This window comes from Boleophthalmus pectinirostris, unplaced genomic scaffold (genome assembly GCF_026225935.1).
Source record: "Boleophthalmus pectinirostris isolate CB_2022bp ecotype Guang Dong unplaced genomic scaffold, ASM2622593v1 HiC_scaffold_12, whole genome shotgun sequence".
Taxonomy (NCBI): domain Eukaryota; kingdom Metazoa; phylum Chordata; class Actinopteri; order Gobiiformes; family Gobiidae; genus Boleophthalmus; species Boleophthalmus pectinirostris.
In genome coordinates this window covers 9866486-9884401 of record NW_026571018.1, presented here as the reverse complement: position 1 = coordinate 9884401, position 17916 = coordinate 9866486, and the positions used below count along the sequence as shown (strand labels likewise).

General features: G+C 38.9%; 1 protein-coding gene across 1 annotated transcript in view; it reads right to left on the bottom strand.

Annotated features, from left to right (window-relative positions):
- Window positions 1-17916, bottom strand: part of grk6 (G protein-coupled receptor kinase 6) — a 106001-nt gene that overhangs the window by 12324 nt on the left and 75761 nt on the right. Inside the window, exons 5-8 of the mRNA XM_055148336.1 lie at window positions 17164-17264; window positions 9970-10062; window positions 6289-6352; window positions 168-308 (exon numbers count right to left, since the gene is read on the bottom strand). Of these exons, the coding sequence (XP_055004311.1) occupies window positions 168-308; window positions 6289-6352; window positions 9970-10062; window positions 17164-17264 (399 nt within the window). The remainder of the gene's footprint in view (window positions 1-167; window positions 309-6288; window positions 6353-9969; window positions 10063-17163; window positions 17265-17916) is intronic.

Genomic DNA, 17916 nt, shown 5'->3' with positions numbered 1-17916 from the left:
ACTTTTATGATTTGCTAATTGCATCCATTCAAATTCTTCTCTACTGTTCACCTCTAGATTAAAACACAAGAAGCTGATCACTGTCAATTCAAAACAAGTGACTCTGAAGTGTATTTTAATAAACAGTGTTGAACAGCGCCGCCCTGCTGGCTGAGCTGATCACGTACCACAAAGCGACTGTTGACTTTCTCGAGGATTTGCTTCTCGTTCAGAGCCATGGCTTCCCCTTTCCTCTTCTTTATCCGCTTCTTCTCCAGTTTTTTACAGGCGTACATTTTACCTGTGGCTCGCACCTGACACGCACACACCTGGACACAGACAGGAAGTGACATCACACACAGGAAGTGAGGGGAAATTACAGACAGGCAAACAAATACATACATGTTTTAGACCTGATTTAGACCTCGCTCAGTCCTGGTTTAATACTTGTTTAGTGGATCTTATACAGCCACAAAACCAGGTCTAAGCCAGGACTTAAAACAGATTTATTCCACAAAATGGACTTTTCAGAGCTTTTAACCATGTTATAGTTGTTTCCTCTCACTGTTTACGCACCTGAAGTTGTATTTGGAGTGATTTGTGCATGTTTGTGTCATCTTTAATTACTTATTTTCAAGACGCCATATCGCCAATCCACCATTCTCCAATTTTATTTTCTTAACTGACACATGTAGGATTCGGGAGCATTGTGTAGTCATTTTGGTACAAATGGAAAAAAAAAATTGCATTTTACGGTGGTGTCAGCTCCCATTGGGCACCACAGTTTTCTAACACAGATTCAGCACACTTGTTTTTTTTATTAAGCCATTTTAGATCAACACTGAGATTTAAAATGTGCAAAATTATAACAGAATGATTCTCGGGTGTCACAGATTATAACGACAGAGCAGACACAAGCACTACCGTTCGGCTTTTAAAGGTGCACTAGGCAGAGGTGGGGACTTACAAGTCGTGACTTGGATTCGAGTCAGACTTGAGTCACTATTTTTATGACTTGAGACTTGACTTCATAAAATGGACTAAGACTTGGGACTCGACTTGGACTTGAAGGTGAATGACTTGCGACTTGGACTTAAGCCCTGTGACTTGAGAAACTTGATGCTTCTCGTAAAAATATATATGTTTTTAGAAAATACTTTTCCCTTTACAGTTGATAAATATGATAATTAATTTTAAAGAAACAAACTGGAACATGTCCCTCCCACTTCTCTGTTTGTTACTTTGGATGTAACTGATGTACTGTGGAACTGATTTATCCTCAAATGTACTACAGTAATATACAGTACAATACAGTAAAACAGGGAACTACACAGAACATGTGTGGACTTCATGACAAAAAAAAAATCTGTTACTTTCTGCTCTGACCGTAATGATTCACACTAAGATCTCATCAAGACATTTAAAAAGGAAAAGTAGCATTTCTACAACTCTTAAATAAATATACCATGACTTTTTAAGTACAATTTAGTTTAAAAGTCATATAACTTGCTAAAATCTAAGCTATATTTGGTTTAAAGACTTGAAATGACTTGAAGCTCAAAGCAGACGACGACTTGGACTTAACCTGGACTTATGAGCCAGTGACTGGAGACTCGACTTGGATTTGCCTGTGTTTGACTTGACTTGGACTTGAGGTCAAAGACTTGAGACTTACTTGCGAACAAAACAAAACAACGACTTGGTCCCACCTCTGGCACTAGATAACATTTTGGTTGGGGATACGCCATTGCTCTGCCTGAAATGTTCCGCAGTATGGCATTAAACAGTTTTGCCTCACATTTATTCAATTACAGGTGGTTTTATAGCTCGAAAACACGTAGATCTGACGTGTAACTTGGTCTGGTTTGGTCTCCATGAAGACAGAAAAGTAGGGATGGGATGACAATTTCCACAGGACGAGGGGAGATACGAGATTGGGTCTATGAGAACAAGACAATAATATTATATAATTTCCGATATGTAAATAGTCCGATTTAGTTCCCAAAGTTGTCTACTTCATTTAATATTTTTGCTGTCGTTCTATCAGTTCTTTTTTTGGAACTACAGCTTCTCAAAAGACGCAGCCCACCAGCACTTAACCTTTTTTGTTCAATCCAAATGGAGAAAAAAATGTTATGGTATATTTTTTTCCATGTGTGAGCAATTGTGTGGGAATTTTGTCTTGAAATGTTTAATCCCTGATGGTGAAACATTCCAGACCTTTTTCCTGTCATAAAGCACAAATCTTAGTTCTGTTTTTCACATTTTTAGTTTCATATTTAGTCCGATATAGTCCTGGTTTTATCTCTATCTTGGCAACAGATTCAAAACAAATGTATTTCCAAAAACATCTTTCCCTGAAGGGTCAAAAAGGGTGTGCAAATTCAACAGCAGATCTTGTGATTTTTGCTTTGAACTTTTATCAGTAATAATATTCTGATAAATCAGTTTGTGGATATTTTTAAGGACATTACTGAGAATGTGACGCTGGTTCACGCTGAAAACAGCACAGCTCTGTTTGGGGTCCCACGTCAAAACCAAATGACGTGAATCGAATGAGGTGTTAATTTAAGTTCCTGAGATGAGCAAAATGTACAATTATATTGTAATCAGACTTCCCCATTTTCCCAGAACAGTCCCAGTTTTGAGCCCTGTGTCTCCTTGTCCATGCAGATTTGTCCAAAACCAGTGATTTGTCCCAGTTTTATACAAGAAATGTCCCAGGTGTCTCTATTTTTGACCAATTTTATACCTGCCAACAGTAAAGAGAGGCATAAATTGTCATTTGTATATGTAAAATGCAGAAAAGCTGCTTAAAAATGTGACTATACAGATTCATGTTCGTCATGAATGGTCTCTGCACAACAATTCCCCTTAATTACACACTCATTTCACAATTTTATTAATACTAATCAGAGGTGGGACCAAGTTGTTGTTTTGCAAGTCTCAAATAAGTCTCAAGTCTTTGACCTCAAGTCCGAGTCAAGTCCTAAGTCAAATACAGGCAAGTCCAAGTCGAGTCTTGAGTCACTGGCCCATAAGTCCAAGTCAAGTCCAAGTCGTCTGCTTTGAGCTTCAAGTCATTTCAAGTCTTTAAACCAAAGTACAAAATATAGCTTAGATTTTTGCAATTTATATGACTTTTAAACTAAATTGTACTTAAAAAGTCATGGTATATTTATATCTGAGTATTTAGAAATGCACATTTTTTCTTTTTAAATGTCTTGACAAGATCTTAGTGTGAATTATTACGATCGGAAGGAAATGAAATATGCAGCACTTTTTGGGCAATAAATCCAAACAGTGATAACTCTTGGTTCTCACTTACATATCCTTAACAAACTGGTTTGAATATTTGCTTCATATAGTTTTCTACCATATGGTACAAGATTAGGTTGAAAAACCTCTTACTTTTTGAGTCATGAGATTTTTTATTAACAAAGGTCATGGTAACGGAGGAAAAAGTAACGGAGGGAAAATTGTGCAACAAGTAGAAGGTGCATGATTTTGGATAATTTGTCAGCTTTTTTCTTCCGAATACTTTAATATTACTTCAAAATGAAAGTGAACTATTTCTATAAAATATGTCAGTCCTTCCAAGCAAATTTTTATCATTTTAAATACTTTTTTTTTTTATCATGTACCTTCATCAACAGTTCAAAGATGGAATAACACAAGATATGATGAAATACATCCATTTATTTACATGATTTGCAGGTCTTTGAAATTTGGGAAATAATTTTTGTTCCATGTTTCATACATGGTCTGTTTAAAACGCATGTAACTTTAGAACCAAAAATGGTACAGAAAAAAGGTCAACAGTTTCATAAACTAGAGTACATATGTATCTGTTCAATACATTTTTATATCAGATGCATTAACTTGAATTTTTGGCCTTGATGTTTACTTCTGCTTGACCGGGCCCCTCTGCATTTATCAACAGTAAAGACAAAAGTATTTTATAAAAACATATATTTTTCCAGGAGAAGCATCAAGTTTCTCAAGTCACAGGCCTCAAATCTGAGTCAAGTCCCAAGTCGTCCCATTGACCTTCAAGTCCAAGTCGAATCCAAAGTCTTAGTCCATTTGATCAAGTTAAGTCTCAAGTCCCCAGCTCTGCTCCCAACCACCAAAATAACGCGGATGTTTCCAGTTTTTTATTTTGAAAATCTGGTCACTCTAAGCTGATGTTGTGAACATTCCCTGGGGGTGTGAAGCTAACAGAAAGCACTGCTCTGTCTGAAGCTCTGTTACTCACGTTAGACTTTAATCAGAGTTTTATTTTAACACAATCCAACCTTAAAACGCAGATTTAACTGGAACTACAACAGGTGAGCTGATTTGTATGGTTTTATTGAAAAAAATTGTACCATGAACGCTCGTATTGATCACCAGCTTCTGTACATGTGCTGTTTAAATCCATTTTGCATTTTTTCTTGAGTTTTCAGATGATTTTTAAGCATTTTTTTGGCAGTTTTTGCTCATGTGTGCATTGTGTCACTAAAACTACACATTTACTGTAATTATAATCCCACCCAATTTAATTGCGAAGTACAAAAATGTTCTTTGTGAAGTACTTTTCCCAGGGCAGTGTTGAGTATTTTCTGTGTGGATGGTATTGTGAGAGGAAATGAAGCTTGTTAAGGTCTAAGTCATGGGATTAAACAATAAATCAAAAGTGTTTACATTTGTAAAATCAATGAAATGTTTTAGTCTTTAGTATTTTGCCCTGAAAATGCCTCGAGAGTGGAAATGAACCATGTCAAACCAGGACTAAATGAACTGAAAGTCGTATGACAGATTTTTATGAGTTTGTCAAATGCTTTTCTCCACGGAGATGTTATGGCTTTGTAATGTTTCACAGTATGGCATCTTCATGGGGACCAAACCAGACCAAGTTACATGTCAGATCTGCGGAGAGGCAATCCCACTCACAGTCAGAATCTGTTTTTCGAAGTATTTTTGAGCTATAAATTCACCTGTAAATGAGAAAATGTAAGGTAGAGCTGTTTAAAGGCCCCATCTCATGCAAAATCAACTTTTCAGAGCTTTCTACCTTCTAAGAGTGATGTGTGGGCCTTGTATATGTCGCCGAAGTGGTTTTTAGATTGATTCAGCGTTTTTTAACAAATTGCAGTGTATTTCTGCCACCCTCCCACGTGACAATGAACTAAAGCTGCTACAACGATGACGTGGCAGATATAGCTATGACGTGTTTGAAGTAGCAGAAAGCGCATCACACCCGCCCCCCTCCCCTGCTCCACCACCTCCGCCCCACCTCCACCCGCTTCGACTGACAATTCCCACATGAACATCTAAACAAAAGCGACAGCATAAGCTCATTGTTCTACCCTGCAGTGTTCACACGATATAATAAGTTTATCTACCAGCGTTTATTAATACTTTACCAATCAGTAATGTTCAGCTGATGCAGACGCGGTGCTTGAGGTTCGTGCTCCTCAAAGTCCTCGTCCGATTCCGGGTCCAACACATGCGGCTGAACGCGCTGTATCGCCATGATGAATAAAAGTTTATTCCTACCACTATCAGAGTGCACGTCTGTCTCCCCCTCCCTCCCTGAGATGGGCGGAGGAAGGGCGGCTCACTCAGAGCCTATGTCACATTTGGAGGGAGGAGCCTGTGCTTTCTCAGGATGGGGGGGCGGGGGAGGAGCAATAGTCGGTCTTTCATAGTTCCTGGTCTCTGACTGCCTCCAACAAATCAGTAAGATTTCAACTATTGTGTAATGGATATTCCAAAACCCAAATTGTGCTTGTTTATGTGTAGAAGATACAATGTGAAGAGAGTTATTTTACATGAGATGGGCACTTTAATATCACACTGTGGAGCATTCCAGACAAAACAATGACATCTTCATAGAAACAAGCAGGTGACGGACCCTCTACCAAAAAGTTACACATTGTTCTGTCTGAAATGTTCCACAGTATGACATTAAACAGCTCTGCCTTACGTTTATTCAATTACAGTGGGTTTTACAGCTCAAAAATATTGAGAAAAACTAACATTCTGACTGTGAGTGGTGTCGCCTCTCCACAGATCTGACCTGTAACCTGGTCTGGTTTGGTCTCCATGAAGACAGAAAGGTTAAAAAGGTGTAAACACTTCTGATTTATTGTTTACTCTCATGACTTAGACCTTAACAAGCTTCACTTCCTCTCACAATACCATCCACACAGAAAATACCCACGCTGCCTCGGGGAAAGTACTTCACAAATGACATTAATGTACTTCAGAAAATCAGCCCTTTGTAGTACAAGTACAAGGTAGTATTTCATTTCTGATACTCACCTCGCCGAAGCCTCCTTTACCCAAAACTCGGTACTGTCGGAAAGTGTTCTTTGTCACAGGTTGTCTGAAGAAAGATAAAAAATACAGCTTAGTTTATTAAAATATTACACTATTTTATGATCTTTTTTTAAGACAAGGGCCATGGAAGTTTATTTGTATAGCACAATTTGTACACAAAATAATTCAAAGTGCTTTACAGAATAAGAAATACATTAAAATCACAATAAAACCAAATCAAAACATTAATAATCATGACAAAATTAAAAAGAGAGAGACGTTAAATTAAAGTTGATAATGTGTATAATGTTGTTTTCTCATCACAAACAGACCAGGAGTTGTGTTTTGTTTCATTCACACATGTTTAACTCACAAACCTGCATATTTAGAGTTTGTCTGGCAAAAAGGAAACACTCTGTTCCACCTTGTGATGTCATGTGGTAATACAGCAAGTGCTCCGCTGTGTTTTTAAGCGCCACACACCTTCACTAGAATCTTTTGGATAATTTTTCAGCCCTGGAATTGTCTCTACTGAACTAAAGGTAAAATGTAGATGTTAACTTGGAAACTACCACATCATGACATCACAAGGTGGAACAGAGCATTTTGAGCTTTGGAGATGTAGACAAATTAATAATAAAGGGTTACTCAAACATGTGTGAATGAAACAAAACACAACTCCAACTAAACTCCAGTGGAAAAGTAAAATAAAGGATGTGTATCTTATGGAGCAAATAACTGCAACGTTACAAATGAAGACTTCCTGTCATTGCACAGTGCATACTGGGAAGGATTTTCTGAAAAAGTGAGCATCAAGCCACCATGTTTGATTTCCCAGTGGGATGTGTCTATTGTCAAAGCCGATCTTTTCAAGTCTTTTGAACCATATCGCTTTTGTTTCTGGTTCTGATATAGTCATATTTTAGTTTTGGGATTCAAACATCGTAATTGTGTGCTTGTTAGATGTCCTAACAGCTGAAAACAGCTCGAGAAATTTGTTTGCGAACTCCATAAATGCAAAAGGGAATCAGATGTGTGTGACTGTAAACCTCCGTTCAAACTATTTCCCTTCCCAACGGATTGAAAAATAGTGAAAGGCGAAGGCGAAGAGAAGGATTGATCCACAGGAAAGACGAAAAACATAACCTGTGACTGCCTAAGAAATCATCCCCAGTTTGTGACGAACATTTTGTATGTGGAGCGCCATCAAAACAAAAACCCGATCCCTCACTCAAGCTTGGTTACGAATTTAAAAAGTCAACGCCAAAGCGAAAGGCACCAGCTGTTCACCAAGAAACACCTTTGAAATTCTTGATGCATCTATTCAAGCCTATATTTCAAATGGATGACTATGTTTTACAGGATTTGCCCCAAAAATGATTTAATAAAAATACGTTTTTAAAAAAAAAGAGAAAGAGAAATTAAATTATATTATATATATATATATAATATATATTATTATATATATATATATATATATATATAATATATAATATATATATATATATATATATATATATATATATATATATATATAATATATATATATATATATATATATATATATATATATATATAAGGGGGCCCTGCAAGTATGGTTATGCGGCACTACCACATTACTTTTATTTTATTAAATTTGTGTGTGTGTGTTGGGAAAAGGGTGGGTTAGGGGTGGGGAGTTTATGTTTTAAGTTTTGGTGTTTTGTTTTTAGTCAAATAATTTCCCTTGTGGATCAATAAAGTTTGTCTAAGTCTAAGTCTAGTCTTTAATTAAAAGTAAAAAGAAAAAAAACAACTCCAGGTAAATTTTTGAGGCGGTAACAAGATTATAACATGGCTTAAAGTTCACAAGATTTTGCGTAATATAGGGCCATTAATTATGAAAAAATGCAGAATCATTATTATTATTTAATCGTAGACCGCTTGTACACGGTCTAAAATATTGGGGTGATAAACAGAGGTGCAACTGGTTTCGCATTTGCCCCAAAAAACAGATGCACGGGTTTTAAAATGATGAAAAACTAACCACTGCTGTAGCGATTAACAATAAAAAATAAAATGTTATATCTTCTGCATCATTTCAATCTTCACTGCTAAATATTTACATATTTATTGAACCATTTCGACGGGACATTCTCTCAGATCTCAGGTCTTTTTCTCCTGGTAAAGTGAAGGCAAATGGGTCAGACTCCAGCGCTCATATTTAAGGTCAGATCGTAAATATTAAACCAGAGCTCCAGGCAAACTGCTGCATACATAAATAAACACATCATCTGGGCCACTTCCAGAGGGACCAGCGCAGAGACACACTGCAAGAAAACTTGGCTATAATTTAAAATATAATCACTTAAATCTATCAGAAAGTGACTTAAAAATAGTGAAATTATTTGTCCATGCAGCAAATTGACAAGTTATCTTAAAATAAACAACCTCTGCACTAAAATTACGCAGTCTCTGGTCTAGCAAGTAGTTAATAAATCTGAAAACAAGATGAATAACCTGATATAAGTTTTAAAATCTTTGCTAGATCAGAGAAATTTGAAGTGTTAAGGAAAGTTTTAAAAAACATGTGATTGTGATTTAAATTTTTGTGTCAAACAATCTTCAAGCTCATAATCAAGTTGAAATGATTAAAGCTTAATAAAGAGTATCTTGTTGTTTTTTTTATATATATAAATAAGCATATTTATTTTATTTTTTAAATGTAGAGATTGTAGAACAGCTGGATATATAGTTTATTTTGGATACATTTATGTACAATCATTTCCCGTTTCCGTGACTTAAACTGCGATGCTGGACTTTTGCACCGCATATGGACTGAAACAAGAGTAAAACAGGTCTAAACCAGGTCTAAACCAGGTCTAAACCAGGTCTGAACCAGGCCTGAACCAGGACTGAACCAGGACTGAACCAGGACTGAACCAGGACAGGCCCGGAGGTGCGCCTGTGTAGACTGAGACTGAGACTGGGACTGAAACTGGGACTGAGACTAGGACCGAGACCGAGACCAGGACCGAGACCTGGCTCGAGACCGGGACCAGACTGGGACTGAGACCAGGACCGAGACCGGGACCAGGACCAGGACCAAGACAGGGACTGAGACTGGGACCAGACCGTTACTGAGACTGGTTTAATCCTGATTTCGTCTTGGTTTAGACCTGTTTTAGTCCTGGTTCAGTCCTGGTTCAGTCCGTGCGGCGCAAAAGTCCGGCGTCACAGTTTAAGTCACGGAAACGGGAAACGTCCGTTATCCATTTTTTCGATTATTAATTTAAACATAAAATCAAAAACTAAAAAAAATTAATCATCATCCGTTTTTTCATTTTGGTTTTGGAGACAAATAATGAAGAAAATAGTTTTTTTTTTTTTCAATTTTCTTATTATTGGTTTTATTTTGAAAAACAAATGAACGAATGATACACAGATTTTTTAAAAAAAAGTCCCTGTCACCTTTTTGTTGAAAATGAAACAGGACCATGAATGCTCGTATTGATCAGAAATGCCTGATAATGCCATGTTTACAAATCAATTTAGTATTTTTTTTCTTGAGTTTTCGGACAATATTAACACTTTTTTTGGTCGTTATCACTAACATGTGCATTGTTTCTCCGTTGTAACCTGACGTCGGCGCGGAGTATCAGTCTGACTCTGGTTTCCTGTTCAGATTTGAGCGCTGGGACTCACCTCTCGAGCCACTTCCACTGCAGGAAACGATTGAAGAACATGCTGTCGAGGTAGTCTGCGAACGGGGCCATGGACAGGAAGTCATGGATCAGTCTGAAAGAGACAAAACACACAGCAACGTGAGATTTGTAAAATGGTGTGAAGAGTCATATCTACACCTAAACGTGTCCAAAACGAAGGATATGATTATTGACTTTCGAAAGAGTGCGCCTCAAAATGACAGTAAAGGGGCAGTCAGCTGAGTGTGAGACTCTTTGATTATAAATGGAGCTTTGACGAGAATTGTACTGCTGTGTCTAAAAGAAGCACCAACACCTTCACTGTCTGAGGAAGTTGTCCTTATGCCGTGTAGAAAGAACCATGTTGACACTGTTCTATAGGAGGTAACAGAAGGCGGTTTTGGTGATGTGTTTGATGTGGTCTTCAAAGTAAAGGGTCTGGTCAAGGTCTGGGAGGAGGAGGGGACTGAGGAGCCGTCGATGGAGAGGGTGAGGTTATTGAGGGTTTTGTTGAGTGTTTTGGGGCTGACAATGATTATTTCAGTTTTGTCACAGTTTGAGTTGAAGGAAGTTTGACTGCAGCCTGGACTTTATTTCGGAGATGCAGTTTGTGAGGGTGGAATGTGTGGATTTGGTGGACAGGTAAAGCTAAAATGGGCGAGTTCGGTGACTGTCCATCCTCAGAGCCGCCTGAACTCCCTGTACTCAAGACAGCTACAGAAGACGTCCCAGGGTATTATAAAAGACGTCCAATATCCACTAAACTCAGAGCTTCAGCTGCTATCGTACTTATGAATAAATTGTAATCTATTTATCTGACGATTTTAGTACCCTGTCTTGTAAAAATCGTGTGTTTTTATATATTTAATCAGTCATCTTAGCCAAGGGTGAAGAATGAATTTAATTTAATTAATTATTTATGGAACAAAACATTCTGTACTGGAGCACTGTTACACTTTATTTTGTAATTGTGTTTTTATACATGTTTTTTTGTACAAAACGTGGATGAATGAAATAAGAAATGTAGGACCAGCCTCTCAAATCTGCAAAACAAATTTACCCACGAGTATGAATAAAGCAACCAAACCTAGCCTAAACTATTTAAATGTGCACTGTGGAACTTTTCTGGTCATGGATCAGTCTGAAAGAGATGAAACAAACAGCAACACTGTGGAACATTGTGGAAATTTTTGGTTGCAGGTCTGCCACCGGTTTGTCTCTAACTTGGTCTGGTTCGGTCTCCATGAAGATTAGGGCTGTGCAAAAATACTGAAATGTCGAAATGTATCGTCAAGAGTATTTTTAGGGATATTTTACTAAATTATTTTGTGTAAGAGCTCCAACTGTAGGGCTGGGTATCATTAAGAAGTTGCCGAGACAATACATACCTCGATATATAGGGCACAATACGATACTTATCTCGATAAAGTGAGCTTTCAATTCTGTACAATACATTTGAAATCAATTCGATACGGCTCAATACAAAATAAATGCTAAATCATGGCTGTGATACTAAAAGTCTTAAACCACTTCTTGTGCAAAGTTCATATGAAACACAAACATTTTAATCATAAAAACAGTGAAAATGTCAAATGTGTCGCATAAACAGGTTTCCTTCCTGTGAAGAAGCAACAAAACTGTAGCTCTGTAACAAAATAATTTATTAAAACATACTAAAAAATACTCTTGGTGATATATGGATACAGCAGCCCACGATATCGATACTGTATCATCACATTAAACGTTACGATATGTTGATATTCAGATATTTAGATATTTTTGCACACTCCTATACAACTGTGTTGACGTTTTCACTGTTTTGAGTAAAATGGGTGTTTTTCATCTTAACACAGACTTAGTGGAGTTAGTATCACAGCCATGATTTAGCCTTTGTTTTTCACTGAACCGAATTGAATCGATCTGAAATATATCGTATTAAATTGTATTAAATCAAACGTGCACTGTATCGAGGTATCGTATCGGCAACTTCTTAATAATACCCAGCCCTAGTTAAATGGTGGCTGTATTAAACAGTAGACTGGTTTATTTTGTTTATAGGTATAAAATATTATTACTTAAAAGTCCTGGTAGGAGTTTGAGTAGGAGTTTTTGGTAAAGTAACTGCTCCTACTGTATCTGTTACTTTAGTTCGCACATGCTCAGTATAGCTCCAGGTTTGAGAAATCAGGATACTGCGTGTACAGGCCACAGTATCCTGGATACTATCAGAAAAACTCAGTAAGAGTATCCTCGTTTCTCATAACCGGGATACTGGCAGATCCATGTTTACTGAAATCAGGATACTGCATCTACGTGGACACTCGCGTAACTGGAATACTCAATAAACCCGGGATAACCGGGATACTCGAGCGCATGTACACTCACTCACTGACAAAACACTGAAATCTGAACTGACAAACTATAACAAGAATCACATTTCAGAACATGTTTTTATGCAGAATAAGACCGGAGAGTTTGTTGCTCATAGAGGAAATTATGTTACTTCAGAACTGTAGCCTTTGCGAGTTACTAATTGATAATTACGTCCATATAAATTTGGATTTGATTGTGATTTATTTTGCAGCCGTAATTTCACTGTTGCCTTCTGATCATTAACTCCGCCTATGTGTAAAAGTTTGGATTTGCTCCATCAACAAGTGAAGCATTTAATCACACTTAAAGGTGCACTGTGTAACGTTTTGGTGTAGTGTTCATCACCTCCTTGTTTTTATGGATACGTCACCGCTCTGCCTGGAAAGTTCCATAGTATGACATTAAACAGCTCTACCTTATATTTATTAAATTACAGGTGGGTTTATAGCTCAAAAATACATAGAAAGGGGTTGCCTCTCCACAGATCTGACCTGTAACTTGGTCTAGTTTGGTCTCCGTGAAGATAGAAATGTTTAATACCATAATGTGAAATATTCCAGACAAAGCAAAAACATCTCCATGGAGACAAATAGGCGGCTGTCACCAGAGTTACAAAATGCACCTTTAAGTGTTAGCGTCTGTTAGTACTAGGGCTGTCGCGATAAACGCAAAAATTAATCAACGCGGTACTAAGAGGCCCACTGTGATCACCGCACGTGACCAAACTGACCCAACACAGAGTCCTGCACGGGTCCATTTTTAGAGACTCGCACTTGCCAGGACCCGTTAACATTCCACCCCTTAACATACCCGTGATAACCCAGGACTAACCCAGGACTAACCCAGAACTAACCAGGACTAACCCAGAACTAACCCAGGACTAACCCAGGACTAACCCAGAACTAACCCAGGACTAACCCAGGACTAACCCAGAACTAACCCAGGACTAACCCAGGACTAACCCAGGACTAACCCAGAACTAACCCAGAACTAACCCAGAACTAACCCAGGACTAACCCAGGACTAACCCAGGACTAACCCAGGACTAAGGTGTGCCCATGAAGACTGTTGGGTGACCACAGGCGAAAGGACCAGTGTAGAACTCTGCACCCCACGGAGGTAAGTACGGCCGTTCGCCCGATCACGCTTTGCGGACACCTGCTCCACAAGCTCATTGTTCTCGCTCTCTTAAAGGTTGTATAGAGGATTTTCCAAGGAACGAGAAATCCAGCGACTGTTTGTCCTTTTTCAAATGTTGCGCATGCGTGAAACCACCCCCCCTCCCCTACAGCTCCCTACGTAGAAACGCCTCCTCCCGCCTCCTCTTTACGCCAGAAACAGCCAGTGCGCTGCACATGACTTGTAAACAACTAACTACAGTGTTGGTTAGGCAAGAGGAGGAGAAGTGAGGAGCGGGGGAGGGGGGGCGCGGACATTTCGTGCGCGGACGAGAAGTGAGGAGCAGGGAGAAGAGCGGAGCAGGGAGAGAGGAGAGGAGAGAGAGGAGAGGGGAGCGGTGCGCGGAGATTCCGTGCCCGGAGAAGTGAGGAGCAGGGGGAAGAGCGGAACGGGCAGCGGGGACAGGAGCAGGAAAGGGGTGCAGAGAAGGTTGCGTGGAGATTCAGTGCGAATGAACTAGCTACAACACGCAGCAGCAAGCGGACTCTTTCTTTGCCTTGAAAATTACGTTTTCAGACATAGGATATCGCTTTCGTGTCCTGAAAAAACGTTTGTCTAGCTCTTGGAAATAAAGTACGTTTTCATAATAAGCAGAAGTTTGACCTGTCCAGGAGTAATTTGGCGACCAGTGCGTCAGTCTTTAGACCCTGCGTCTGCTTCAGTCGCGCCATCGCTGGAATGAATCTACAAGAATCACCTTAGTTTGGCTTCGCTGCTTTTCCCCTTGTCTTCTTCTTTCAGCAATCTCAAAAACGGACTTTCTTTTGCGGCTAACTGCTCCTGGATTCTTGTCGCCATTGCAACAAACTTTGTGCTAACTGCGAGGAAGATATAGGTCAAAAAAAGCCGCTAAGAACTGTTGCGTTGGTGGAGTAAACAGCGTCTGTGCGGCTTGCGTCTGTGGACTGCGTGACAGGCGTACGTAAACCACGTACCGGCGGCGCGCAGGCAAGTCAGTTACGCTAGAAACGTAGGGAGATTGATTGACAGCCTGTCAGCTAACAGATAACGAGGCAGTGTCGTTATCTATTGGCAAATTTTTAGCTGGCCCCACCACATCCAGAGTTGATGAATTTTTATTCTCTTTTTTTTGGTCATCATAATTACAAGGCTACTGCATCTCTATAATGCTATCATTGACAATTTGAAACAAAAAAAAATCCTCCATACAACCTTTAAGTCTGCAGGTCCTCGATCTGGTGCAGGACTCTGACCCGAGCTGAGATGCAGCAGCACTTGTTCCAAAGCCAAATGTTACTTCTCCCATGCTATACACGCTATATCCACGCCACAACCAAGGTACATGCACAGCAAGCGCATCATTGGAGAGAGTTTTCAGTGCTGTTGCGGTATCACTGCATACCGCGCTGTTGAGCCGCTATACCACATCGAACGAGAAATTCCCTAACCGCGGCAGTCCGAATTAGCATCACACTGATTCTTTTTTGGACTTTTGTGTTGCATAAATCTGTCGTAATTAAATTAATAACAGTGAATCCACTCGTGATTTCACTTTCATGGCTCTTGTGACCTTAAAGGGCCTGTCCATGATTTTAATGAATGCAGAAGCTACTGACAGGGTCACCTCTTTTTGACCAACCCAGAACATTCACTGAGAATCATGGGAAACCAACTGGCTGACACTTTACCAGACACTTGGGTGTGTCCGAATGTCCACCCTCACTGGCCGACACATGGACTAATAATAACCACACAAACTTTTGGCACGCTGGATTCACACTCTACTTGTCTGTCTGATGTGGAAATGATCGCTCTTTTAACACCTGGAGCAAAGGTAAAGGTCTCACGCTTGCACCTAACACCATAACGATTTATTTAAGAGTGTTTTATTCAGAATCAGGATCCACAGTGCCATAAACCACAATTTCTTCTCAAGTGTCTTGTCCAGTTAAAGACCTGTCTCTAAACACAGTTGTTTTTTTCCGACACTTGTGGTTTATATGGACTGGTCCAGCTACCACAAGACACCCCTAAAAATGGCATGACCTCTAAATAGTGCCCTAAGTGGGAAGAGTGTGGACTTTCGAACACAGCTTTCATTCTCTGTCATGGTGCATTTTTAAGAGTGACAAACAAGTAAATGAAAAGAAAAATGCTGTTGGCCCACCACTTAATAATAGTCCATGTATAAATGGACATACACTAACGGTCAAAAGTTTTAAAACACCCTAATTTTTCCAGTTATTTATTGCAATTCAAATCATGCAAGTCCAATGAAGAGCTTGAAATGGTACATAGGTAAGAACTGAACAGACAGAGGTTAAAAAAAAGACTAAAGATAACAAAACACAAGTCCAAGCTCTGCCAAAGCTACCTCAGGAGAAAAGAACAAGATGGTAAAGCTTGAAAAAGAAATTGGCTACATTTAATGCCCAAATAGGCGACTTATGGAGTAATACTAATTGTTCAGAGAGACGCGATCACTCAGTCAACAATAAAATATCCTCAATAATGTTCAATAATGGTCAAATCCACCTTTATTTTGTGATTTACAAATAATGTCTATTGACTTGGGTCGTGAAAGTTTGTGACTTTTAAAATATGGGTCCCCAGAAAATAAAAATACAGCTACTTTTGTTGTTAGTCCTGGCCTTATTTTTTTTTATATATATATATATATATATATACTCCAGTTCCTCTCAAATTATAACAAGTCTCTGGGTTTGAATCTCACCTAAACACAGTCTATGAACCTTATAGGCAAGGCAAGGCAAGGCAAGTTTATTTGTATAGCACAATTCGTACACAAAGTAATTCAAAGTGCTTTACAGAATAAGAAATACATTAAAATCATAATAAAAACAAATCAAAACATAAATAATCATGAAGATTAAAATGAAAAAAGAGAGACATAAATTAGAGAGAAGAGTGCAGAATGAAAACCTTTCAGTTATATGCACAGTTAAACAGAAATGTTTTGAGCCTGGATTTAAACAGTGTCACAGAAGAGTCTGTCTCACATGTTCAGACTGTTCCAGGTTTTAGCTGCATGAACCTGAAACGCTGACTCCCCTTGTTTAGTTCTGACTCTGGGCACCAGCAGGAGGTCGGTCCCTGAGCTCCTCAGAGTGCGAGATGGTTCATATGACACTAACATGTCACAGATGTACTTTGGTGCTCGGCCATGGAGAGACTTGTACACAAGCAGAGCTGCTTTAAAGTCTATTCTCTGAGGCACAGGAAGCCAGTGCAGAGACCTGAGCACAGGACTTATGTGCTTGTACTTCCTAGTTCGAGTAAGGACCCGAGCTGCAGCGTTCTGGATGTTCTGCAGCGTCTCACAGCTCGTTTGGTGAGACCAGTGAGCAGACTATTACAGTAGTCTAATCTACTGGAGACAAAATATATATATATATTTATACATAACAGCAGCTGTATTTAGGTCAACTATGTTCTGTAATTTTAATGCATTTAACTGAATAAACAATGGGTTTGTTGGGGCATAATAACTGGCACAGTTAACAATTCTTATGTTTTTTTCTTTCTGCAGTATAAAGACGGGTTGAATAAGTTCGCATGCAGCTCTTCAAGTTCCCATTAACTTACACTGGAATATTGTCACCTCTGTTCGTATTAACCCGACAAAAACATGTGTGTGTATGCGATAAAAAGGAGGTCTTACTTGGTGCAGTCTTTGAACAGTTCTTTGGAGGCGTTTTCCTGAAGTCTCTCTGAGCACTGGGCCATCATAGACTCCTCCAGCTCCGAAACGTACTCTTCAGACTGAAACACAAATAAAGGCTTCAATTAAACCAGAACTAAAACAAGTCTCACCAAACCAGGAATTAAACAGAACTAAACCAGATCTAAACCAGGACTACACTAGAACTGAAAGTAGTTTTAACCCACAACTAAACTAGGACACAACCAGGTCTTAACATGAATAAGTTTAAAGGTCCATATTACGTCATTTTCTGATCTGTTATAATGTTGTTTCTTCATCACAAACATACCTGGAGTTGTAATCTTAACAGAATGTTGTGTTTACTGAAAAGTGTAAACGTGGGCAAGGTACAAACTCGAGGAAAACCGACTATAGAGGCTTTGCACCATCACGTGACCCCTATAGCAACTGTACCTACGCCACCATGACACCGGGCACAATATGTCACTGACTTCAGCAGCATAGGAGAAACATGGGCAGGTTTTGTTGTGTATTTGGTTGTTCTAGAAAGAAAGAAATCTGAAAGGGATAAAACAATTCGTTTCTTCACTGTTCCTCTGGAAATTACTCATCAGGAGCTCAAACAAGGGAATTATCGGAAAAAAAACGAGAATTATGGCTAGAGAACATAAACCGCTAAGAGATTTCCTATGGTACCATCAAGACACACTCATGTCACTTTCATCAAGGTATTTTCTATTTAAATTGTTT